Genomic DNA, 24291 nt, shown 5'->3' on the forward strand with positions numbered 1-24291 from the left:
CAGTTGCGGCTGCCCCATTCCTGGCTGGACGGGCCAGGCTGGACGGGCCCCTGAGCATCCCGCTCCCATGGCGGGGGTGGGGGGGGGAGGCCGCACCGCAGGGCCCTTAATGGCGTCAGCGCCCCTCCCCAACTACATTTCCCAGCGTGCCGCGCGGCCGCTGCGCCTGCGCTCCGATTGGAAGCTTCCAGTCGGGGCGCGAGGTGGCTGCTGGGTACAAGACGGGCGGTCCCTTAGGCGCCATTTTGTGGCGAGGCAGTGAGAGGGACTGCGCGGGTGTGCTTGGTGTGTGGTGCCGGATCGTGCTGTGCCGGGTGCCTGCGGATCCTGGGCGGCGGCATGGGCTCGGACAAGCGGTAAGCGGCGGCGGGAGGGCGAGGGGAGACGGGAGGAGGCGGGCAGTGGTGGGGGTCGCGGCGGGCGCTTCACGCCCTGAGCTCGGCCCGCTGTGCCCCGCAGGGTGAGCCGGACGGAGCGGAGCGGCCGCTACGGCTCCATCGTGGAGAGGGAGGACCGCGACGAGCGGGAGTCCCGCAGCCGGCGGAGGGATGACTACAAGAGGTCCAGTGAAGAGCGCCGCGGTGACCGCTATGATGATTATCGCGACTACGATAGCAGAGACTACGATAGCCGAGACTACGACAGCCGCGATAGCCGAGACTGCCGCGACTACGACAGTCGGGACTACGACAGTCGAGACAGCCGGGTCTGCCGAGACTACGATAGTCGCGACAGCCGCGATTGCCGAGACTACGATAGCCGAGATTGCCGCGACTACGACAGCCGGGACAGCAGGGACTACGATTGCCGGGACTACGATAGTCGGGATTGCCGAGATTACGACAGTCGCGATAGCCGAGACTATGATAGAGACTACGACAGCCGCGATTACGATAGCCCCGAGGTGAGCGGGGCCGGGGGCCGGGGCCGGCACTGCGGGGCGGAGGGCACCGGGAGCGGGTTGGAGCCTGGAGCGCTGCCCGGGGCCGTGCGGAGCAGCCTCGGGCCGGCGGGCGGTGTCGGTGTCGCCGTCCGTTCGTGTGGCACTGTGGGGACACTGCGGGGAATCGCGGTGCCTAACCCCGGGCGCTGGCTTCCAGAGGGAGCGGGAGCGCAGGAACAGCGACAAGTCGGAGGACGGCTACCATTCCGATGGCGACTACGGCGAGCACGACTACAGGAACGATATTAACGATGAAAAAGAAAGCAAGACCATCATGTTGCGTGGGCTCCCCATCACGGTCACGGAGAACGATGTGAGTAGCCGGGCAGGGCTGTGCCTGCCTTGCCCCCAGGCAGGGCCGTGCCGGAGCGGCTGCTGCCATTTTGTTGAGCGCTGCATCATGGTGGCCTCTCTCCAGCGCTGTCGCGCTGCCATTTTGAGTCCTGAAAGCATTTAAACTCCCAGTGTTAAGTAATAGAGGTCAGTTCAATGTTAATCAGTCCCTTTCAGACGGAACGAGCTGTGAATACTCCTTTTTTCACGGATGCTTTCCCTAAGAGTGGATTTTAAACTATCTGCTCTTTGCTGCTTTTTTGTATGGGAGGGAAGAGGTAGATTTTTTTTTTTACTGCTTCGCCCCACTGCCGGGAAAGGGGAGGGGGGAGGGGGACAGAGACAAAGAGGTGGCAATCACCAGTTTTTCTACTCTTTATCGAGGCCAGAACTTGTGACCGATGGGGTCACACACAGTCACCGAGCTCCTTAGCCGAGCACAGCCTCGCACAAAGCTGCTTTGTGTGGGCACAGCTGTGGGAGTCAAAATGGCTGCTGCCGAGCTAAGGGAGCAAGTACTGCCGAGCTTGGTGCTTGCTTGTCTGACGTATTTATTAAAAAGATGTTAAAGCTTTAAGGTTTTCTTATCTATGGCTACTTTTTAGGGTTTTTTTTCTTACTGGGTTATTTTGGTTACCAAGCTATAAGCACGCAATTGTTATTTGAGGGGTAAAAGCTGAGCTGTCCCAGTTTGTTTTCAGTCAAGACTCCGCCTCTGCCTTCAATGTGTATATGCCTTAATTCCTAACCCTGAGAATACGTTTGAACCATTTCTACAATGGAGATTTTTTTCCTTTGCTTTTTCGTTGATTACTTGTTATTCTCCTGATACTGAGGGTTCCTGATCACCATACACTGCTCTAACATTTTCATCAGTGTTTGAAATCAAGTGTAGGTTCCTGCATACAAATGAGACAGCCCGGTCAGGCATTACGCAGAACACTTTAGAACAGTTCTAGTTTGAGATAATGGTGTACTTCTACAGTTGTGCAATAACTGTAATATAATTTATAGGCATGTTTAATTCTGGACTCAGAGTGTAGACAATTAATCTTGGAACGTAGAGTTGAATTTTCAAGTTAACATTACGTCTGGTTGTGTACACAAATCTAATTTTTTTCTACGTTTTTCTTAAGAAAAATTCACTTGCATATCTGATATTATTTCCAGTCAGCATATAAATGGGCAGCTTTAGATAAGTTTTGGTTCTGCTAAGCAGCCGTTGCATGTAACGTACTTTGAATTCTGTGAAAGCTGCTGAAAAAACCTTGTGTCTTCTGCTCTACATTTAAAACCATTTGTTACTGTTTGCTTTTCCTCCATGCCTGTGCACAGTGGCTGAGGCTGCCTGTGCCACAGCAGCTTTGGTACACTGCAAGAACTGACATTTCTTCAGCTTTTTTATGGGATGACACATTCTTCACAAATCTGCTTTATCCTGAAAAACCGATGGGAGTCAGCTAGATGATGAGATCTTTAGCATGAGGCTTTGGAATACATTCATCATGGAGCCTTGCAGTGCAGGCTTCTTGTTTTTCATTGCTAGGAGCAAAGGGTTTCTAGACATGCAGGGAGAGGGATACCAGTTGTGTTCTTTTTAGAATCTTGGGGTCATGCACAGTCTTTGCCATATATATATATATGGCAAAGATATATGACCAAATACTGAGAACACTGACCAGTAATCTGTTCTGTGCCTGAGAACACACAATCGTAGGAATTCAGGTTCTGGATGATTCAGTGTCCTGAGTGAGGATTACAGGTATGGACTTGGATGCTCATCAGTCCACTGTTGGGTTCTCAGTAAATGTCTTCTTTGTCTTTGAGATAGTGTTAAAAACATTGTTTTGTGTATCTCTTTCATGGTACTGCAAGGTAGGTGGTTTCTGTGATTTCTTTCTGCCAAGCTATGAAAATTTTAACTGTTGGATCAAAATCTCCTGCAGATTCGTGAGCTTATTGAGTCCTTTGAAGGTCCTCAGCCTGCAGACGTGAGGCTGATGAAGAGAAAGACAGGTGAGAGCTCTTAATCCAGTTTTTGACATCACCTTCCTCTTCCCCAGCCCAAAAGAGTATCCAGAATTGTCCCCAAACTGCAAGCACATGCATTAAAAAAAAAAGGTTTGCCATGGCTAAGGAATGTGGCTTTTTGGAAGACTTAGATAGCTGGTCAACATGTTAAAAGAAGTCTGTCTACAGGGGGTTTTGTTAACAGGTATTGGTAAGTAATAATAGTGTAAACCCATTTAATAGTATGTAGTGTGTTGCATGGTTACCCTTAAACATGGATTCAGATGGAGTGAAATGTAGCCAGTTAAGGCAGCTTGGTTCCTTGCCATGGCAAAATAACGAGCAGATCCCAGCAGTTGACGTCGCATTTGTAAAGCTGCTTTGTCATGAAGTAATGAAGCAGTTGGAGAGAGATTCACCTGTTTTAAAGGAACTGACTAACACAAGTATCCCGTCTATATCTGAATGCTGTCTCTAGGTGTAAGCCGTGGTTTCGCCTTCGTGGAGTTTTATCACTTTCAAGATGCTACCAGCTGGATGGAAGCCAATCAGGTTGCTTCACTCACCAAGTCTAGATATTCCTGAAAATGGAACAAGTCTGTACAGTTTCATGAGAAAAAAAAAAAGGAAAAAATAGAGGTGGAAGGAGTGGTTTGTTCCATAACAGTGATTTAAAGAATAAAAGCTTTGTATATATTAAAATTTGTAACATAGAAGATAAAATTAGGAGAGAAAGTTTTACTTTGGTAAAAGGTGCCATTGTATTAAATGACTTGGTTTCCATTTAATTGGCTTATGAAGATTTGGCTAGTATTTGTTAAAAAATACTAGCTTATTTCCACTTGATGTTTCCTTCTCTGTTGTCAGAGAAAGCACCACATCTCTGTGTTGCATTGGTATCAACCCTGAAAGAGAAGTGTCAGTGGCAATAATCTGTTACCCCAGTTAAAGAGGGGGAACTGGCTCTTCTAGAGAAGAAGCATATTCATTTCAACTAAATTAGACAGACAGTGAGATCTCACATCTGTTAGGCTCTGTATTTTGGCTTTTTTGTTACTATGACTTGATAAAGAGCCAAAATGCAGTAAGAATCCTCTGGTTTGTTTTCCTGTGAGATTGTCCTGTAGCACTGCAAACAGTTTCACTTGCTTTCGCTACTTTGAGATTCATAACCTATTTTAACAACAGAACTTAAAAATACTCTCAAAGTGAGCAAAGTGTCAAATCACAGATATTTTTTCTTGTAACTGAATATTTGATGCAGCGGTCCTATGACAACATTGACTGGTTTTCTGCTCTGTTGATGTTACAATAAAGAAGTGGCACCATCAGGGGATTCATGGCAGTTCCAGAAGATGGAAGTTGTCATATGCCTTGTGCTGGAATATTGTTTTATAGGTCCCACACTATGGGCAAGATCCCCAGCCAGAGAGCAGCTTTCAAATTCTGTTTTCCTGACACGCTGCTCAGTAGGGCTGGTGGCTACAGGGGAAAGGCCAATACCAAGAAATTTATGCTAGGCATATTTTCAGAATTTAATTTTTTTTAATATATACAAAGCTGTACTGATGCATAATTTATTGAAATATATTCAAATTCACTCCAGTAAGCAACCACCTTAGTAGTAGGGAAAACATAGCCTGTCCCCAGCAGCCGGGTTGCTGCCTGTTAGATGACAGAATGATGTATTGCAACTATGCCAGCAGCCTTGTTTCTATGTGTGCACATCCAGTGAGTGCTGGGCCCTCCAACCCTCCCTCCTGCCGGTAGGAGCAATGGCTTTGCCCTGTTCAGTCGTGCAGAATGTGCGAGCCTTATTCATGCTACGTGCTAGATCTGTGTCAGACCCTGTTATCAGAAAAGCCACTGGTCCTGACACTGGTACCTCTGCAGAAAGCCAACCTGCTATAAAAATGATTCTGCCGTTGCAGTGTCTGGGGTGTGGCCTCTAATATGCACTTCCTCACATGTGCTTCCACCTGTTTGACCAAAATATGTTGAGAGCCATATTTTGAAAGGTCATTCTGCATACCCACGCTTGGCAAAGCGTGAGGCTGAGAGTCAAGGCTTCTTAATAGCTGTAAATTCCTAACTCCTCTGAAGTCAGAGTGAGAGGACATGCTGAAAGCATTATGAACTTTTCCTACTCCTGGAGAAGCTTCACGTGCAATCTAGTTACTCATTTTGGAGAGCTCTTGCCTGAATGAAGAACACAAACCTCTTGTGGTGCAGGCTTCCAATTGAACTGATGCAGTAGTCAGATGAAACCACTCTTGAGTTATGTTTCAGTTGATGGCACTTGTAATCCAGCCTTCAAGAAGTCTAAGCAGGGTCCCTTTGGGAGGAATTACTGTATTTTCAAGGGGACATTTCTGAAGTGTGCTTGGAAAAGTAAATCCAAATGTGGTTAAAAGGTCTGGGGTGTTTGGACTAGGGGACGAAGTGAAGCAGTCACCTAAGGACATGTTTAAAAAGTGTCTCAGTGCTATACCAGAAGTGAATAGAAATGTGGGGGCAAAGAGACTCCTAAAAATGTGTTAATCTGAATGCAGCAGATTAGGACTCTGTCTCCTTCGAGACACTTTCTGGTTCCATGTCAGCGTTTAGTGTTTGGCAGCTTTTTCTACACTCCCTGATTCTGTTTATCTTTGCTCCACATCCCATTCTCTTACTGCCCTCGTCCTCCTCTCTGCAGGATTGGATGGGCAGGGTGTAGGTGGCGGTGGTTGTCCTCCACATCCTCCCCATATGTTGTCCATTTAATTCAGGAGCACTGATTCCTCCGAAGGGTGCTCTGCCATGGGAAAATGGACATGTGTGTCTTGATACAGGAATAATTGAAACCACTTTTTTTGCAGAAAAAGCTGGTGATCCAAGGGAAGCAGATTGCAATGCACTACAGCAACCCAAGGCCTAAATTTGAGGATTGGCTCTGCAACAAGGTACAACACATGTTTCTCTGTGAGAGTTTGTCTTGCTCTAGAGCTCACTGCTTACTCAGTGGTTTAAAGAAAGCGGCAGCTAAATCAAACCTGCTCCTGTTCCCCATAAAATTAAATTATTCCCTAGCATGTGTTCCCTTCTAACACTGCTTTTAGTGACTATGTTGTGACTGCACTTGGGATTGTAAGCCAAAGACTACTCAGTTAACTAATTTGGGATGACGAGGGAGAAAGTAGCTGGGATGTACTGAAAAGCAGCTGCGGTGCAGATAAGGGTGACTTTTCATGTTCTGGATTATTCTGGTGGGTTTAGCTTTGTTCTGTTATTTTGTGTAAATGTCTGGGTTTTGTTAGTGTACAGCAAATGCAGTGTTACTAAAGTTACCTAAGTTCTTACTGGGCTTCTCTTGTTTGTCACAGTGCTGCCTTTACAACTTCAGGAGGAGGCTCAAATGCTTCCGCTGTGGAGCAGACAAATTTGGTATGTTACCATAATCTCTTTCACGCTCAGTTTGTGGGAAACTTTCTGGCCTATGTGGGAACCAGAGTTCCATGTAGGTTCTAGACTGGCTTATGAAATGCTGAGCTTGAAGTGAGTGAACCATGTCCTGACTGAAATATTTTCTCTTCATACAAAGATTCAGAACAGGAGGTACCACCTGGGGCAGCAGAAGCCGTTCAGTCTGTGGATTATTACTGTGATAGTAAGTGATCTTTGACTTACTCTAGAATGTGAAATGTAAACACACATACTAAAAATCCTTTCTGTACCTCAGCCTGCCAGCTGAAGGACTTGAAACACTCTGCAAAGCCATGGTGTGCACTGCTAATGTCATCCTTTTCCTCCTCAGCCATCATTCTTCGAAACATTGCTCCTCACACAGTGGTGGAATCCATCATGACTGCCTTGTCTCCGTATGCATCTCTGGCAGTCAATAATATTCGTCTCATCAAAGACAAGCAGACTCAGCAGAACAGAGGCTTTGCGTTTGTGCAGCTGTCTTCTGCCATGGTGAGGACTTTACTGGTGTTCTGGAGAGAAACAGCTGGTTAACCTCCTTCTCTCCCTTGCAGCATTTAGAGCCCTGAGCTGTCTGAAGGACTGTCCCCCTTCAAGGAGTGTTGATGGATGCAGTGTGTCAAAGCTGATAATATGTAGCTGCATTTTGAAAGGTGGTGGGATGTTGGGAGCAGGTTGAAGATCTATTTTAGTGGCACAGTTCTTCTGTTCTGGATTGCAGCCTTCATGCTTTGATTGCAGAAGTACTGGTGTGGGATCATACTTTGTTGGCAGATTCTAAGATCTGGGGCATACAGTGTGGGAACACGTGCACAGAGTTAGGCTTCTTCCACCTTGAGAAGAGTGGAGGAGGCAGATGTTGCTCTTCTTAGCAGCATCCACTGGGAAGGTGTAAGGACCTTCCCAGCAGAAACATTCTCAAGGAGAGGACAAAAGGGAGTAGCCATAAATTGAAACACAGGAAATTGCAGAGGTAGGAGAAAAGCCTCCTAAGTTCCCGGGAGGTCGTGTGCTGGCATGGGGTCTATGAAGGGCAGTGAATCTCTGTTCCTGGATGTGACTCTGCGGGATGTGACGTAGTGGTGGCTGGGTTAACCATTGGACTCAATTTGGAAGGTCCTTTCCAACCTCAATGATTCATTGAGTCTGTACATCAAACTCAAGCAGCAGTGTGATCTGTTTGGACCTGTTTTAGTCAGAGGAAAGGTGGTTGGATTAAAACAGGTGCCTAATCTCAGTTTTTGCTGTTGTCCCCTTTGGAGTAGTTCGTGTCTTGATGAACCTAAGCTTCTGGAACATACTTAGTACTATGTGACCCAGGGAAAGGCTCAGTATTTTCACATGGGCTGTTAGGGGTCTCACTATGCTCTTCTGCATGTGTGTAATGTGAGGAGATGGAGCTGTTTTTACATATTTAGTTCTTTTCAGTGGCTCTACATGAAAAGGTGGAGTTTGAGGGACTTGTGGATTCCCCTCAGTAAACTGCCCTTCATAATAATGAGTATTTTTTGTTGTAGGATGCTTCTCAACTGCTACAGATTTTACAAAGTCTTCAGCCGCCGCTAAAAATTGATGGCAAAACAATTGGTGTTGACTTTGCAAAGAGTGCCAGAAAGTGAGTGTGATATCAGTCAATTGCATTTTTGGTTTTTGCTTTCTTTTTATTCACATACCCACCCCTTCCCTTTATATTGGATGGTTTCTTCTTGTCACCCACGCTTTTATAAGCTTATTCTAACTCCAAAGTTTTGCTTCCCATAAGTCACTTGTGTTGCGTGCATCCTGCTCTTTACTGTGTACCAGGAGAGTGAAGGCAGTGTTCACCACACCCCTGCTTCCATCCTCTGCAGATAACACTGTAACTGTTTGTGTGCACAGCACGTTTGTTTCCTTGGAGACCTTCTGACTTGTTACTTACTGACTACAACAATGAACCTGAAGTTCCTTTACTTGCCAAGCAATGTTTTGGCTCATGTTATAAAACATTCCGAATATTTTATAACTGCCAAGAAATCCATGTGTGAGGGCAGACTCCACCTCCTTGCATAGGGAGACACTTCAGTAAAAAGCAGAACTTCCTCAGGTGCCTGATTTTTGTGATTGCAGAGACCTGCTTCTCCCAGACGGTAACAGAGTCAGCGCCTTCTCTGTGGCAAGTACAGCCATTGCTGCAGCTCAGTGGTCATCCACTCAGGTATGATTTGGAGACTCTTACTCATAGTCCTGCTTTCCTGAAAATTAAAATGCAGACCATGTAATTGCCCTGCTGGCCACCTGCTTGGTTCAAGTGTTTGATGGCAGATTCAGCCATGACAGATCTGGTCCACACACAATCGGTTTGGAGCCTAGGCAGTGGGGTGCATTAAATTATTTAATAAAGTTGTTTACCCCTCCCTGACAAATACTATCTTCTTGAATTTCAGCCACAGACTGGAGAGGGCAGCACCCTTGACTACAGCTATCTCCAGTCAGGACAGGATGGATACTCACAGTATGCTCAGGTTAGTAGTAGAGATGGTGCTCTAAGCAGTAGGTTGTCGTAATTGGGTATGCAGATTACTCACCTTGTGTTGTCATTCATTTCCCTTTACAGTATTCCCAGGATTATCAGCAGTACTACCAAAATCAAGGAGGAGTGTTGGACACAGACACAGCTACCATATCAGGTAGTGCTTCCAGCATCTTAGAAGCAGTTGTTTGTAATTATACTTTTGCGTAGTATTTTGCCTATTTTTGTTGTTTTGCTGTGCAGAAGATGACTTGGCTCATTTTGCTCTCAGGATGTCTGAGTGAGGATGCATTACTAGAGAGCTGTAGCAGACTTGTTGAAGTGGAATCTCTCGTGCAAGATGAGAGAGAAGCCTTAGTTTCAGACTATTGACAAAGGCCTTGAACTTCTGCTAGCAGTGTAAGCAGCTCTAGCAAACATTCAGCACTAAGAGCTGTAGAAGCCAGGAGTTGCTGACTTTGGGAGCAGAATGTTTCCTCCTGAAAAGGAAACTATTCCTTGTCTGGGTAGAAGATACCAAGTGTGTATCTGTCTCCTTTAGAACGTTTATTGCCTTGTTTGGCTGCTGGAGCTGGAATTAGTAGCTGAAACTATAAACAAAGTAATTTTAGCCCTAGGATGCAGTAGTTTTACAAATTAGTTCACTTATGCATTGCTGTTCTCTTTTGGCAGGAGCTCCGGTCACTACAACAACAGCTGCAGTCGTGTCCCAGAGTCCTCAGCTGTATAATCAGCAGACAAACTCACCTGACTCTCCGGTAATTACAGCACTGATGAGTCCTTGCTTTCAAAGCCTGGCATATGTGGCTTAGCTGTAGCCTTTGATTTTTTAAGTGGGTGGTACAGCAAAGCTTCTGAGTGTCCGTGGGTTAGTCACAGTGCTTGTGGTCATAAGTCACCTGCCACTTCTTGTCTGGGATGGTTTTGTTCTTTGCTAAAGGTGAGTGCCAAGCATGCTGGTGAGGAGGAGTTAGCTGTCGTACGCGTAGGGTGCGCTGCTCGCGCCTTGGCTCGCTGTCCTTGTTTTCTTGGTGACAGATTTTCTAATTGAGGTTTGTGGTTTGGGTTTTTTTCAGACACAATCAGCACCACCTACCACTAGCACTCAGGCACAGGCAGCTCCTCCGACTGGCGTAGTGCCTGGAACAAAGTACGGTAAGTGCTCGGGAGCTGCTCTTGGGGACAGGTTTCTGTCACTGTAGCAATAAAGCTCAGCTTTGGCCAAGTGCTCCATCACCCTGGCATGGTGAAGCTGCCCCTGGAGAGCGTTGGCTGCATGAGCCCTTTACAGACGTGTCTGCCGTTGTGGCTGCTATAATCTCCGAATTTTACCTGAAATGTAGAAAGATACCTGTCTGAATTCGTCTGGAACGACCATGTCCCACGCTTTAATTTTTTTACAGCTGTCCCTGATACTTCCACCTACCAATATGATGAATCTTCAGGATATTATTATGATCCTATAACAGGGCTCTACTATGATCCTAATTCCCAGGTAAACACAAGTTCTTCCCACATGTCTTAACTGTTAAGGTCCATTAGTTTCCTATCTCTCATCATACGAGTGACATTTGAAGTGCACAACATACCAAATGTTGCAGATAACTCTCAGCAGTGTGTATAGGGCTGGGACTTGATTTCCCTCTGCTATAGCCCTGCATTTTTCTCTCCTTTTCCTTAATTTTCCTCCACATTTGGCCCATATAGGATTAGCACTTGTCACAGCCACTGTAACTGAGCTATTTCGTTGCGGAGTGCCCAGCAAAGTGCACCCAGCTCTGGGCTCTGGTGGGTCGTCTCTTGGGAGAAGCAAAAGATTCTCCATAGTGCTGTTGGGCAGAACCACCTGTGTTTGGGGACAGAGGCTTCAGCCACTTCCTGCCTTTCGACTCCTCTGTGGAGTCTGCAAAACTTGTTTGGACTCTACAAAACGCCTTCCCGTGTGGTGCAGTAGTGTGAATCAGCTTGTTTGGGTTTTCCCATGGACATTGAGCTTGTGTGAGGTGTTTAACTGTCTGCTTCTCCTTTCCTCTGGCAGTATTACTACAATGCCTTAACCCAGCAGTACCTGTACTGGGATGGCGAAAAGGAGACCTACATGCCTGCAGCAGAAGGTGTCACGTACCAACAGACCGCTACCACAACCACCACCAAAGAAGTGAAAGAGAAGAAAGAGAAGCCTAAAAGTAAAACAGCCCAACAGGTAATGGGATCATAACTGGGATAAAGTCTTCTCTGTGGAATGGGATATTTCTCCTTTCTCATGAGAAAGGAAATCTATTCAGTGGGGTGCATGCCTTCAATTTGCAGGCACTGTGGGGGGCTGAGGAGAGGTGGAGTTGGCAAGGCTTCAGTGCAGAAATAAGCTTTGCATAGGAGGAGTGCTTATGGAATCCTGCCAGGATCAGTGGGAGTATAACTGAGCCATCACATAGAGGATTAGCTTGATAAGAAGGGTTTGTACAGTAAAAGCAGCAAGCTGTGTTATCTTTGAACGCTGTATACAGGGAAACACCTGCACTGCATCCAGTGTTCTGTGGTTTAAAAATAAAAGTTAGTGGGTTGACTTGTTCTGAAACTGCATATGAGATTGAATGGGTGTCATAAGAGATTGATAGCTTTGAGAGGAGCTGTGTGAGCAAACCACTCTGCATTTCAGATTGCTAAAGATATGGAGCGCTGGGCAAAGAGTTTGAACAAGCAGAAAGAGAACTTCAAGAACAGCTTCCAGCCACTGAGTACCAGGGAGGAGGAACGGAAGGAGTCAGCAGCTGCAGATGCAGGCTTTGCCCTCTTTGAGAAAAAGGTGAAGGTGCTGGCAGTGGTGTGTGGTGGGGTTCCTGTGACAGAGAGCTCAGTGCTCATGGCATTCTTGTCTCATCCAGGGAGCTCTGTCTGAGCGACAGCAGATCTTGCCAGAGGTGTTGAAAAATGGAGATGATGAAAATCCACTAAAGGTGAGTATGGTAAAGGAGCTCTAGCCAAAACTTGCTTTCAAACCTGGATTTCCATGGCATTACTTGTAAAAAGTGGTGCTGATGATTGCAGTGATGTGGTGCAAGTGCAGTAGGTTGGGTGAATGAGATACACTGAGGACAATGGTGATTCTTCTTAGCCTTGAGCTCAGTTGGGGTTTTGAGGCTTCTACATAGGCTGTACTTAGAAGTATTGTTTGGCTAATGGGTACTGTCTTGCAGCTCTGTGGTATGTACTTCTTGTGAGTTGCAGTACTTCGAAGTGTGGGCCCAGTACTTAATAGAAAAGAGACCCTGCAACAGAGGTGGCAGAGAAGCCTGAACTACTTAACACCTTTGTTTCAGTCTTCACTGCCAAGGCCAGCCCTTAGGAATCCCTGACCAAGGGGAACATGAGAAAAAGAGCTAGCACTGTGAGAGTGCCTGAGCACTGGAAGGTTTCCTAGAGAGACTCTGGAGTCTCCTTCCCTAGAGATGCTCAGAGGTCATCAGGACACAATCCTGAGCAGTATGTGCTAGGGGTGGACCTTGCTTAATCAGGAGGGTTGGACTGCATGACCTCCAGTGGTCCTGTCCAACCTCAGGCAATCTGTGATTTCATCCTTAGTAATGGGAGCATGCTGTTCCTCCTGTGATACACATCTGCAGCCTTTGTTCCCTCTTTGTGCTCTCGGAACTGTGGCACTGTTGCACTCCCCTAATGCTCTCTTTGCTTTTCAGCGTGGTCTTGTGGCTGCCTACAGTGGTGACAGCGATAATGATGAGGACTTGCTGGAAAGAATGGAGAATGAGGAGGAGAAGCTGACTGACTGGAAGAAGATGGCTTGTCTGCTGTGTAGAAGGCAGTTCCCAAACAAAGATGCTCTGATTCGTCACCAGCAGCTGTCTGACTTGCACAAGGTAGTTATACTATGTAGTGAGGAAAACACTTGGGGTTGTCATAATTTGGTGTGTAAACCGAAACCTCGATGCATGGTGCTGTTTGGAAAACTCTTTTTCTTAAAGCAAAAATCTGCAGTTGGATTTTTGCTCTCCCAAAAGTCAACTACTTCATTTAAGAAGAACTGTTGTGCATTTCATGTTGTTAAAGTGAATCTCCTTGTTTCAGCAAAACATGGATATCTACAGGAGATCAAAGCTTTCCGAGCAGGAACTTGAAGCCTTGGAGCTGCGTGAGAGAGAGGTCAGTGTTGAGATGAGCAGATGAGTAGCTAATGGAAAACCTGTGCAGGTGATCTGTTGAGCTCTCCTTATCCTGACACACGTCACTTGAGATAATCCTTGTAAGCCAACCCCTTTTCCAGTCAAGGTTCAGAGCTGCCCTGTTAGGTGGAGAGAAGTGTCCTGTGTCCCACAGATCTGGCTTAGCATGGATGGCTCATTCCATGAGCCACTCGAGCTCAGGGGTGCCAGGCTGGGACTAGAAACCTGCAAGTGTCTTCCTGCCCCAGTGCTGGTTCAGATGGTGCTCCAGGGACTTGGGTCTTGGGCTCTGCCATTGGTGGTGCTATAATTAGTGGGCTGCAGTCTACAGCATTCAGTAGTAGCAGGCATTCATCTGACTCCCATAGCTCAAAGCTGAACAAGAGTGTCTTGCAATCCATGCTAATTGTAGTTGCTTTGTGTAGATGAAATACAGAGACAGAGCAGCTGAGAGGCGGGAAAAGTACGGCATCCCCGAGCGGCCGGAGCCCAAGCGCAAGAAGGTGTACGATGCAGGCACAGTGTACGTATCTGAGAGCTTCTCAGCAACTGCCTCAGTGCACCATGAGCAGTGGGGGTGGCTTCTTAACTCAGCTCTTCTTCCTGCAGGAATTACGAGCAGCCCACCAAAGATGGCCTTGACAACAGTAATATCGGGAACAAGATGCTGCAGGCCATGGGCTGGAGGGAAGGTTCGGGCTTGGGAAGAAAGTGCCAGGGCATCACAGCACCCATTGAGGTAAGTAAAGAGCGATGTCTTCTTGAGGAGGTTTGGTGCCTTTGTTTTTTTCTTGTTTAACCAGAAGCACTTGCTGCTGAAGAGCTCTGAAGGAATAAACTGCCAGCCACTGCAAAGCTGCCTCTGTTTATGTTGGCTCTGGCTCATGTTTGTCCCATTGCTTGCTGAAACAGAGGCATGGCTGTGCCTTCCTCCCTTTGGCATTTGACTCCTGAGGTGCTGTGGCCCCAGTACACCAGGAAGGGGCTGCCCTCCCTCCAGTTGTTGCCTTTCCTGGCTTTGCCTATGCTCCAGCTTGTGCTATTAGGAACTGTTCTGCACAGTTAGACTGGGGCCAGAGTAGTGTGAGGCTATGGGGCATTACGTGTGCTCTGGCTCCTGGTGTCCATGGTGGTATTTATGGCTGTAGAGATCCCCAGGGAAGCTTGGGAAGCTGGGTGGATTGATGGGATTTTTGGTGGTGCCCGCGTGGTGGTTTGGCCACTCACTGCAGAGCTGAAGTGTCTCTCTTCCCTTGCAGGCCCAGGTACGAATGAGAGGAGCTGGCTTGGGAGCCAAGGGCAGCTCCTACGGCGTCTCCACGGCGGATTCGTACAAAGACGCAGTGCGGAAAGCCATGTTCGCTCGCTTCACGGAGATGGAGTGACCCCTCTGGCTGCAGAGCACTTCTTGTTAGCAAGAACTGACTGTTAAACTCCGTAGCCTTGGTGACCTGGCTGTATCCTGGCTTTGGTTTAGAGTTGACCATTTCATTCCCTTGGACGTTGTTCCCTGCTCAGCATGTAACAAACACTTCATGAGCAGATTGTTTGAACTGACTCAACTTCATGCTGGAGAGCTCCTGGTTAGACCAAAGGGGATGGCTGATGTTTATATGGTCGTGTATATAGTGTAATGTATTCTGTGTTCTAGCATGTTGTCCAGGTGCTGCTCCTGCCCCCTGGAGCAGCAGCAGGACCTGTTAGCTGTGCTTTCAAACTGTCTCTGCTCTCCTTTTGTTGTATTGTCTGTCTGTGTTTTTTTGGAGAATTTTCCTGTACATTTTGTATGATACATCTTTGTATAGACTTTTTGAAGACTTTGATTCTAGTTGCCAATTTGGCTCATTTCCAAATGAAATACATCCAAAAATTATCCTATTTCTGTTTCTCGGTGGGTGAATGAAGAATTAAGTTGCCAATGCTACTTGTCCTTTCTGTCATTCTGCTTCTTCCTTGATGAGACTTCATCCTGGAGTCTCCGTTCCATGCAGCTCTCCACTCGCCTCCCTCCTTTCATCCCTGTGCTGTGCCTTGTTCTCAGCATCTTTGTCACAGCTCCAGCATGGATGGTGGCTGGTGGAGCATCAGATCTCTCTGTAGCCCTTCTTGCCATCACTGTTGGAGCAGGAGAGGTGCAGCAGCAGTGTCTGCACTTGCCCAGAGCCCTGGGTGTTACCTGCTGGCCTTCGGTGGGGAGGGAGGGGAGTGACGTGTGGCACTTCTGGGATGGTTTGTGTGCTCTGCCTCGGCTTCTTCTGGGCTGCCTCGGTGCTGTGGGGGAGCTGCAGGCTGGGTGATGGGAGGATGAGGTTTCCCAGGGTGTCCTGCAGCTGTCCCGTTACTGCCTTTCTGTTCTCTGCTGTGCTGTGCCTTGTTCGCCCTCCTCTTCACAAGAGCCAGGATAATCAGAGCCCATCTCAGCCCTGAGCTCTGCCTTTACTGCTGCTGTTGGCTGCGTGTCTTGCTCAGCCTTCACACACAGCTGAGCCAGCAGTGGGCTTTCCTGCTGTCCAGGTGGGAATAGGAAGGGGTAGGATGAAGCGGGAGCAGCTTCACCATCTGTGCTTGGTGCAAAGCCCTTCTGGGGGTCAAGGCCAGCATCCTCTGGCTGATTTTTGGAATGGGTGAATCCTGCTTTACCGGCAGCTGCACCTCTGCCCTTGTTGTCCCTGTTGCACTGTCAGGCTGCTGCCTGATTTTTGAGGGGTGCCTGGCTTGGGGTGAGCCAAGCTGGGGAATGCCTCCACACTGCATCAGGACCGGGACTGCAGGGCTTGGGGACCCTGCCGGAGTGGCCGGGCCGTTCCACCAGGTGGCAGGCGTGGCCCAGCTTGATAATCTGTCTGTGCCGGGCTGCCGAGCATGGCTGGGGCTCCAGGGCTTCTCCCTAGCCTGTGACATTCCCTCTTCGGCTCCGCTGAGGAAGCCGGGTGGCTTGAAACAGCCTAAAAGTGACGTCTCCGTGCCCCAGCTTCCCCCTGGGGGCTGACAGGGAAGGCAGCCCTGGTGCACTGCAGTGGGGCCCCGTGTACCCTTGGCAGCCTCCCCCCACTCCCTGTGTGGCCCACTGGCCACACTGAAGTGCTCTGCTGCTCTGGGCTGTAAATGGGGGGGGGGTTGTTTCCCAGCAGGTGGGTTCAATGGATCGATAAAGTGCATTTGTGTAGCTCAGCTTCTTCCCAGCCCATCGATCCCTGTCCCAGTGCATCCTCCTGACGAGGGGTGATGCTGCGGGCACGGGGGGAGGGCCTGCAGTGGGCACAGCAGTGTTCTGTCAGATTCGCTCCTTCCTTGCTGCAGCCAAGTGCTGCCCCAGAGCTGAGCTAGCCCCAGCTGGTACCTCCTGCAGAACAGTTGCAGTGGGGAGCCAGGAGCATGCCCTGGGAGCACAGGGATCTGCTGCTGGGGATAACTGCTAGAAGGGGATGCCCAAAGAAGGATCCTTTCCTGGGGCAAGGCTTTAATGGGGTCCTGGGCTTGCAGCCACCCACTCTTGTTAGATGGGTTAAAGCCCACCTTCCTGGGTTTAGGGCACTGCTGCTGGGTGCCCAGGGAACAAGAGAAGCTGGGGAGAGGGGGGTTTGCAGCCCCCCCACTCCCAGGCATGCTCTGAACCCCATGCCAGGCACTGGAGCAGGGCATGGAGGCACCACCGCTTGCCAGCACCCGCGCCTCCAATTTAGGCAGTGCAGTGCAGCTGTTCGTGACTGAATGCACCGTGGCCCACAGCCTCCAGAGGGACATGGTGTCCCTGCCTCCCCGGGGACCGACCTCTGGGGGCGGGAGGAGAAGCCCTGGGATGGGGCCAGCCCCAGAAGTGTGCGGTGACAAGGCAGGATCCCCCTCGGAGCAAGGGGGGAGCTGCCTTGGGCATGGCTCGCAGGGCTGCCAGTGCGCCAGTCCCACTGGGGCTGAGCCTGAGCCAGGATGCCCCAAAAAGGTGCTGGGCCACTATCAAAGTGCTGGAGGGCTGAAGCTGGTCCCACCAGGAATGCAGAGGGACACAGCATACTGGAGAGAGGCTTGTGTAGCCTGGCAGGGGCAGGAGGAGATGCAGCTCAGTCCCTGGATGGGCAGAGCTTCGCTGCACTCCTACGCTTCAGTTTCCCTGTGGCTGAGCAGCCTCAAGGTCTCTCTGTGGCTGACAATGGAAAAGTGAAGGCACCAAGCCCCAGAGCAGGTGGAGACTCCAGGCTAGGGAGGAAGGGGGGACACTCAAAGGGACCCTGTGCCTTTTGCCATGGGCAATAGGGACATGGGTACAGGACTGCAGCCAGGGGCTGCTTCCAGGCACAGGGCGGCTGCAGGGTGACTTTTAGGGGATTGGCTCCAACAGGCCTGCAGCTCCTTCCAGCACCTACAATATGCAGAATCTAAGGCCCCTGTTGGAGTAGTTACAAAGTTTGGGATTTTTCTGGCTGGCTTTCAGCATTATTAATATTAAACTCCCAAGCCTGCTATGCCCTGGCTTTCCGGGAGGCCTTTGGAGCTCCTGCGTGCTAATTGAAGCGAGGAATGCAGCCAAACCACCAGTGTGAACAGCTTTCCTCCTGAGTGTTCCCTAATCACTGGAGTTACCAACCCACGGCAGAGCTCAGCACTCTGCATGGCCAGCCCCAAGCCTGCCTGGCTCTCCTGCACTGTCACTGAAATTCTGCTTGCAGGCAGAAACACATCCTTGTGCCACTGTTGGGGCTGCCAGAGGCTCCAGGGCTCGGTGGATTGGGTTGGCTTTCCTGCATTCCCCCGGGCAAAAAGCCTCCTGTGCCCAGCAGGACAGGCATGGAGAGAGCTGGGACTGCAGGCTGTGCTCATGCTGTCAGTCAAAGCCGGCACCCACAGCTCCATGGGGTTTGTGTCCTGGTGCCAAAGGGGCATCTGAAGGGGGAGGTGGTGTTTGCTGCCGTGGGAGAGCCTGGGGCAGGGGGCACAGATGTGTGTGATGTTATGCACCTGTGTGTCTGTGTGTGCTCCTGCTCCTCTCCAGTACCTTTCCCCACTCTGCCTCAGGCTGCCTCCCTTTCTCTTCCCCATCATGTTGGTCCATCCTCTCCTGAGTACTAAATGTGTCCTAACTGCTTTGGAATTGCCCTGGAACAGTTTTCCCTATTTTATCCAAATGCCCACAACCACCTGGCTCTGGTTTCAGCTGTGGGGCTCTGGTGGGAGGATGGGCAGGGCCGTGGTGCAGCATCCTGCCAGCACACCATGGGTGCTGCTGTGGCACCCTGCCTGTGTGGGATGCTCAAAGGGCAGGAAAAGGACAGCTGAGGGGGAGAGTGCACAGATAAAGGGGGTTGGGAGGAGTGTGGGCACTCACTACACCAGCACCCCTCCTGCCCCTCGGCATGGAACACCTGTGGCCCTGCACCAGTGGCCGTGTCATCCTGGACACTCTTCCTCCCCAGCCCCACAGCACCAGGGTGGGTGAGGAAGGGGAGGTGTGTCCCTTATCCTTTGGCTACTCTACTTGGATGCTGTTTTGACCGGTTCTGGCTTGGGAACTGCATGGTCCAGGATTCTCCGCTGGGGTGGAAAAAAAGGATGGTTTTAATTGACTCGCCATCTGCAGCAACGTGGACACCATTTGCAGCCCTGGGGGTGGAGTGTGGGGGCTCTTGTTGTTGGGAAAAAACTAAAAACAGATGGGGGCTGGGATCCTGAAGCCTGGGACCTGTGGCTACATCCAGCATGCTTATCCCCTATCCAGGCAGCTCACACTGTCCTGAGCCCTTGGGCATCTTCCAATGCCAGGCTCTCCCAGGGGAGATGATCCAGCCTTGCAGAAATGCTGGAACGTGCAGATTCGGAGGGTAAAGAAACGGTTTTCCCAGCAGAGACTCTTCCCTGCCTGCGGCAGTGAGCCGTCCATCAGCAGGCAGGCAGCCCCGGAGCCGCAATGAGCCCCGGGCTGGGCTGGAGCTGCGCTGAGCCCCGGGCAGCGGAGAGGACGAGGGGGCTGGGCGGGGGCACCGAGGGGCTGCGGGCAGGCCGGTGCCAGCCTCGCTGCAGGCAGCCCTGGGGATCCAGGGAGAGAGCCAGAGCCTGGCCATGGGGAAAGCCTGAACCCCCGTGAGCCTCATAAAGCCCGGCGGGCTGACAGGGGGAGCAGCTCAGGCCCTTCGCCAGGTATGGGAGTGGGGGAGGGAGGGAGGGGAGCTTGAATGCGAGACGATTTCATGTCAAAAACGTTTTCACAGGAATTTGTCACCACCTACAAAAATCTCTTTACCTCCACCCATTTTTTTTCTGTTTAGCAGCAACCAGACCTGAGAGGTGTGTGCATGCAGGTGCAATTGAGAAACAGAGACTGGGCCTTTTTTGCTCCCGTTCCCAAGAAAAATTATTTGGTGCTTGTTCCCCTCCTCCAAAGCCTAGTTTGGAGAGAGAAAAACTGCTTCCTGCAGCACCAAAAAACAGGCAAGAGAGGGACTGCATTTTTCCCCGCATATCCCACTGTAGTCCTCCCAGGACCCTGTCCTGGGCACCCCAAAACATCTGTCGGCTCTGGAGGCTGCTTAAACCCCACCGCCCCAGCCCCAGCCGTCTCCCCGGCGGGATGTGCCCGCAGCATCATTAGCGCTCGTCTGGCCGCCGCCGCGGCGGTTTGAACCTGTTTGAAATGCACTTGAAAAGGGTGGATTTGATGGGAGGAATGTGACGGGTTTTTGTTCTCCGAGCCCCCCGGTTGAAGCTGTGCGTAATGAAGAGCTGTGACTTTCACTCGGGTTATTTTGGGATGGACTACTTTTTTTTCCGAGCTGGTGGAAGACCATCAAAGCGGCGCTTTGAAAAATGTCCCAGTGTATAAATAACTCTGCTGAGAGCAGAATATCGCGGGCTCCCGCGCGCGGCGCGCCGAGGCAGACGGCATCTGCCGTGCGACGTTGCATTATAAAAAGGAATTATTCATCCCTTCCTCTAATTAACTGGGTACAGCTCCCCCGCGCAGCAGCAGCCATGGCCCGGCATGGGGAGCACTCCCGGCCATGCCAGCAGAGCGGATGCTGCTGCCGAGGTCCCTCCGTGTGTCCCCCCACGCTCCCAGCACCGGCAGCGGGTGGGAGTAGCAAGCTGGTGCTGCCCTCCATGGTGGAACAGCGAGGTGGGCGAGATGGTGCGGGAAAACCCGGGTGGCTGCGAGACTCACTGGGGCTGGAAAACACCTGATCTGCTGCCTCGGCATCCCTCCCACCGAAACCCGAGCAAAGGGAGCAGGATGGGCGCGAGTGCTTGGTACCCTGCTGGCTCACACCTTCCAAGGCTGGGGGTTTTTGGTGCCTGCATCTTGCCGGGTGTGTGCGAGTGTTACATGGGGCATCCCCCGAGAAACAGCCTGCAGCCACAGGAGCCACATAGCTGTGACAGAGACTCAGAGATACACGGCTCAGTCACACCCAGGGGTGGGTTTTCAGGAGATATGGGAGGGATAGGACCAGCAAAGGGAGCCCTGTGCCCCAGAGGGAAGTGGCCATGGTGGCAGCAGCCAGGCAGGCTCAGCACCACGGCTGTGCCCTGGCAAGGACACAGTACTTGGGACCTCCCGGGAGGGAAACTAATTTTAGGAGTGCTCCGGAGGGGCTATTTTGGACCCTTTGCTCTGCGTGAGTCACCTGCTATTTTTCAACCCCACTGGGGCTATTTCCGTGGCAGAGTGATTTACACGGACTGGGACAATGCTGCTGGCACTCTCCTGGGGTCTTGGAGCCCAAGGCAATGCTGGGTGCACTATCCACTCCCCAAACAGGCTGCAGAGATGTCCCCAGGCCGCCTGCTGGGGCTCCCAGCAATTCCTGCAGTGCCAGGAATGCCCACAGCAGAGTGGACCAACCTGGAGCCCATCCCACCACCCTGCCACCTTCTCAAAGGACTGCATGGTCGGGCTTGGAGCTCCTTATTCCTCTTGCTCCATTGTTTCCGAGGAGAGATGGACGGGGCGAGGTTGGAAATTGTGGTGGGGTAGCGATGCAGCTGCTGGTTATGGGGAGGGAGACATCTCTGCCTCGGGTGCTCGGGGCTGAACACCCCTGCTCCCCAGCGCACTGGGCTCCTCCCTCCCCAAAACCTGCCGCTTCCGAGCCCGCCAGGCAAAAACCTGTCTGTTTCGGGGTTGTCAGAGCAACGTGATGCACCTTTCAGTTACCACGGCAACCTCGGCGAGAAGTTTTTAAAATTCAGGCAAGGTAATTTCTCCTCGCGCTGCGATTTCGTTATCGCCTGGCTTGCCATTCCCCAGGGGAGCAGCGTCCTGCCTCACTCCTCCGCCAGCAAGGTGGGATCTCGGAGATAAGAAAGGCAGAGCTGAGGAGGGGGAGAGAGCGGGTGCTCTCCCTGCTCCCTGCTAACAGCTCTGGCCCCAGAGATGTAGGCTGGTAATTAATGAGATTTGAGGGGGGCAGGTGATGAGCTTAGGGAGAGCAGGGAGATGGGCGAGAGAGAGGAGGAGGAGGAATGAAGGCAAGGGCGGGTGGTGAGGGTTGGTAGGACAGAAGAAGGAGTGAAGGCAAGGGTTGGTGTCTGGTGGATAGGTAGGGGAGCAGGAGGGATGCAGACAAGGATAGATGGTGGGGAGGATGCCTGGGTGAGCCATGCCAGGGTACCCTGCTGGCACCCTGCTCTGCCTGTGGGGATGGATGGATGGATGGATGGATGGATGGATGGATGGATGGATGGATGGATGGATGGATGGATATCTCCAGCTACCATCAGATAGTTGACAAAGAAACCATCCTGGAGTGGGTCACCAGGCCTGTGTAACCCCAAGAGTTTGCACTGCTGTCCCATCATTTCTTCCTGTGAGGAGCAGAGCTGCTGTTCTCTATCCTGCCTTCATCTCCCAGCCCTCAGCAGACTGCAGGTCTCTCGAGTGCTGCCCCAGACCCTGTAGGAGTAGGAAAGGGATCCTGCAGCACTGGCAAAGCCTCGACAGCCTTGTCCAGCCCAGCCCCCTCCTGCTTACCCCAGTCCAGAGGAGAAGCCCAGGGCTAATATTATGGTTTGAAGGGTCAGCGAAGCCATAGGGTTGAAGGTTCATTTTGTGAAGGGGAGGGAGAGGCAGGCACGAACACAGGGCTGCTTGTTTTCTGCCTGCACTGCCCCACGGGCTGCATGGCTGCCAGAGAGCACACGGGCCTGAGGAGCACGCTGCCCCAGCCCATATGTTGTTTATCATAAAGAGCTAACAAGCTTAATTAGGGATGTGTCTGTGATAAGGTTATCAACTCGTAAACACTCAGGTCCCCCTGACAGGAGCCCAGCAGTTGCTGGCTGAGCCCCTCATCAGGGAGCAGAGCAAATCTGGTCAGGGGGATGCTCACTGTGGAAGGTTTTATTCTGCCTGTGGCACTGGGGGCTGGGGGAGGGCATGCAGGGCTGCACTGATGGGAGGGAAGAGGCACAGGACAGAGGGCTGGGTTCTGCTCCAGCAGGATCACATCCTGCCTGCAGGACAGGCTCTTGGCCCACTGTTATGTTCCAGAGGGATCACCCACTGGAAGGGACAGAAGGGGCATTCCCAGCCCTCCAGATGGAGATGCCCACAGGAGCAGCCAGGTTCCAGGGGGGAGCTGTGGGCACATCTTGTGAGGACATGGCCCCCAGGGAGAGGCATGGCCAGCCAGGGAGCCGCAGGGGGAGGGAGGCAGAGTGTGGGAGCTCCTGGCTATGAAGGCGGGGAAGGCTCCTTTCCAGTTCTCTGAGTTTCTTGAGCGAGAATCTGACAGCCCTGAGCAAGGCTCCCCGTCCTTGTGGGCTGTTGGCACAGTCTCACCACGCTGCTGGGAGCCGGCTGTTCTGTCCCCTCTGCTGCATGCTCACTCTAGAACCTAATGGTGGGAGCTGAGGGGGCAGCTCTGACAGCCAGAGCCAGCGGGCACCAGCAGGGACCTGCTCCTGCTGGAGGGTGCTGGGGACAGGATGCAAACAGGGCTGTGCACAAGCCACCATCTCCAGGGCTGGGTACCCACTGTAAAGTCTGGCAGATTCATTCCTCCATGCCAGCAACAGCAATTCCCACTCCCTGGCTGCTTTTGCTAATGGAGCTGGCCCTGGGCGAGGGCTACAGCACGTGGGATGCTCATCTCCAGCCATCTTTCCTGGCGGCTCAGGCTGTCACTGTCCCCTACAGGGGCTGCCATCAGCCTGGGGGGACAAGGCAGCATCTTGTCACCGGTACCTGCTGCAGTGCCTTCCTTAATGACGAGCTCTGCTTGCCTGTCCCCCAATTAACTCTGCTGTGCCGGCTCATTAGGCTGCACACGCTGAGAAACGCTGCAGCAAGAGGGATGCTGCAGTCTCACAGGCGTGCAGTGCCCGCTCAGGGATGCACAGGAGGTCTCTGTGTGTGTGTCTGCCCTCGCTCCTGGTCACATTCATGTGCTGGCACCCGTACCCGTGTGCCTGGGCACGCACACCCTGCTGACCCCGTGTGCTCCACACCCCTCCGCCTGCTGCCCACTCCGCCCGCCGATTGCAGCAATGAAAGGCGGTGGAAACTTTACAGGGAAAGCGCCTGGAGCTGCTGTCTCTGGGCTGGGGCTCTGCCGGGTCCCTGCCCTGCCCACCCCGAGACGAGGAGCTGCCGTGGGGCAGGATCCATGGGGCAGGGTCCATGGGGCAGGATCCATGGGGCAGGATGCATGGGGCAGGATGGATCCATGGGGCAGGATGCATGGGGCAGGATGGATCCATGGGGCAGGATGCATGGGGCAGGATCCATGGGGCAGGATGGATCCATGGGGCAGGATCCATGGGGCAGGATGCATGGGGCAGGATCCATGGTGCAGGATGGATCCATGGGGCAGGGTCCATGGGGCAGGATGCATGGGGCAGGATCCATGGGGCAGGATGGATCCATG

The 24291-nt window shown here is 51.5% G+C and overlaps 1 protein-coding gene across 1 annotated transcript; it reads left to right on the plus strand.

Moving 5' to 3' along the window:
- The first annotated feature begins 215 nt into the window (after window positions 1-215).
- Window positions 216-15354, plus strand: RBM5 (RNA binding motif protein 5). Its single transcript, XM_030956547.1, has 24 exons — window positions 216-356; window positions 460-904; window positions 1101-1256; window positions 3223-3292; window positions 3765-3838; window positions 6145-6228; window positions 6649-6709; window positions 6867-6932; window positions 7080-7240; window positions 8266-8363; window positions 8855-8942; window positions 9172-9249; window positions 9342-9414; window positions 9930-10015; window positions 10334-10412; window positions 10661-10752; window positions 11296-11460; window positions 11917-12063; window positions 12143-12214; window positions 12953-13132; window positions 13341-13415; window positions 13861-13958; window positions 14045-14174; window positions 14695-15354. Exons 1-24 carry the CDS (start codon window positions 340-342, stop codon window positions 14818-14820), a joined length of 2721 nt encoding a protein of 906 aa, XP_030812407.1. The 5' UTR covers window positions 216-339; the 3' UTR covers window positions 14821-15354.
- Window positions 15355-24291: the final 8937 nt, after the last annotated feature.

The sequence above is a fragment of the Camarhynchus parvulus genome, chromosome 12 (assembly GCF_901933205.1).
Source record: "Camarhynchus parvulus chromosome 12, STF_HiC, whole genome shotgun sequence".
In the NCBI taxonomy this organism is placed as follows: Eukaryota; Metazoa; Chordata; class Aves; order Passeriformes; family Thraupidae; genus Camarhynchus; species Camarhynchus parvulus.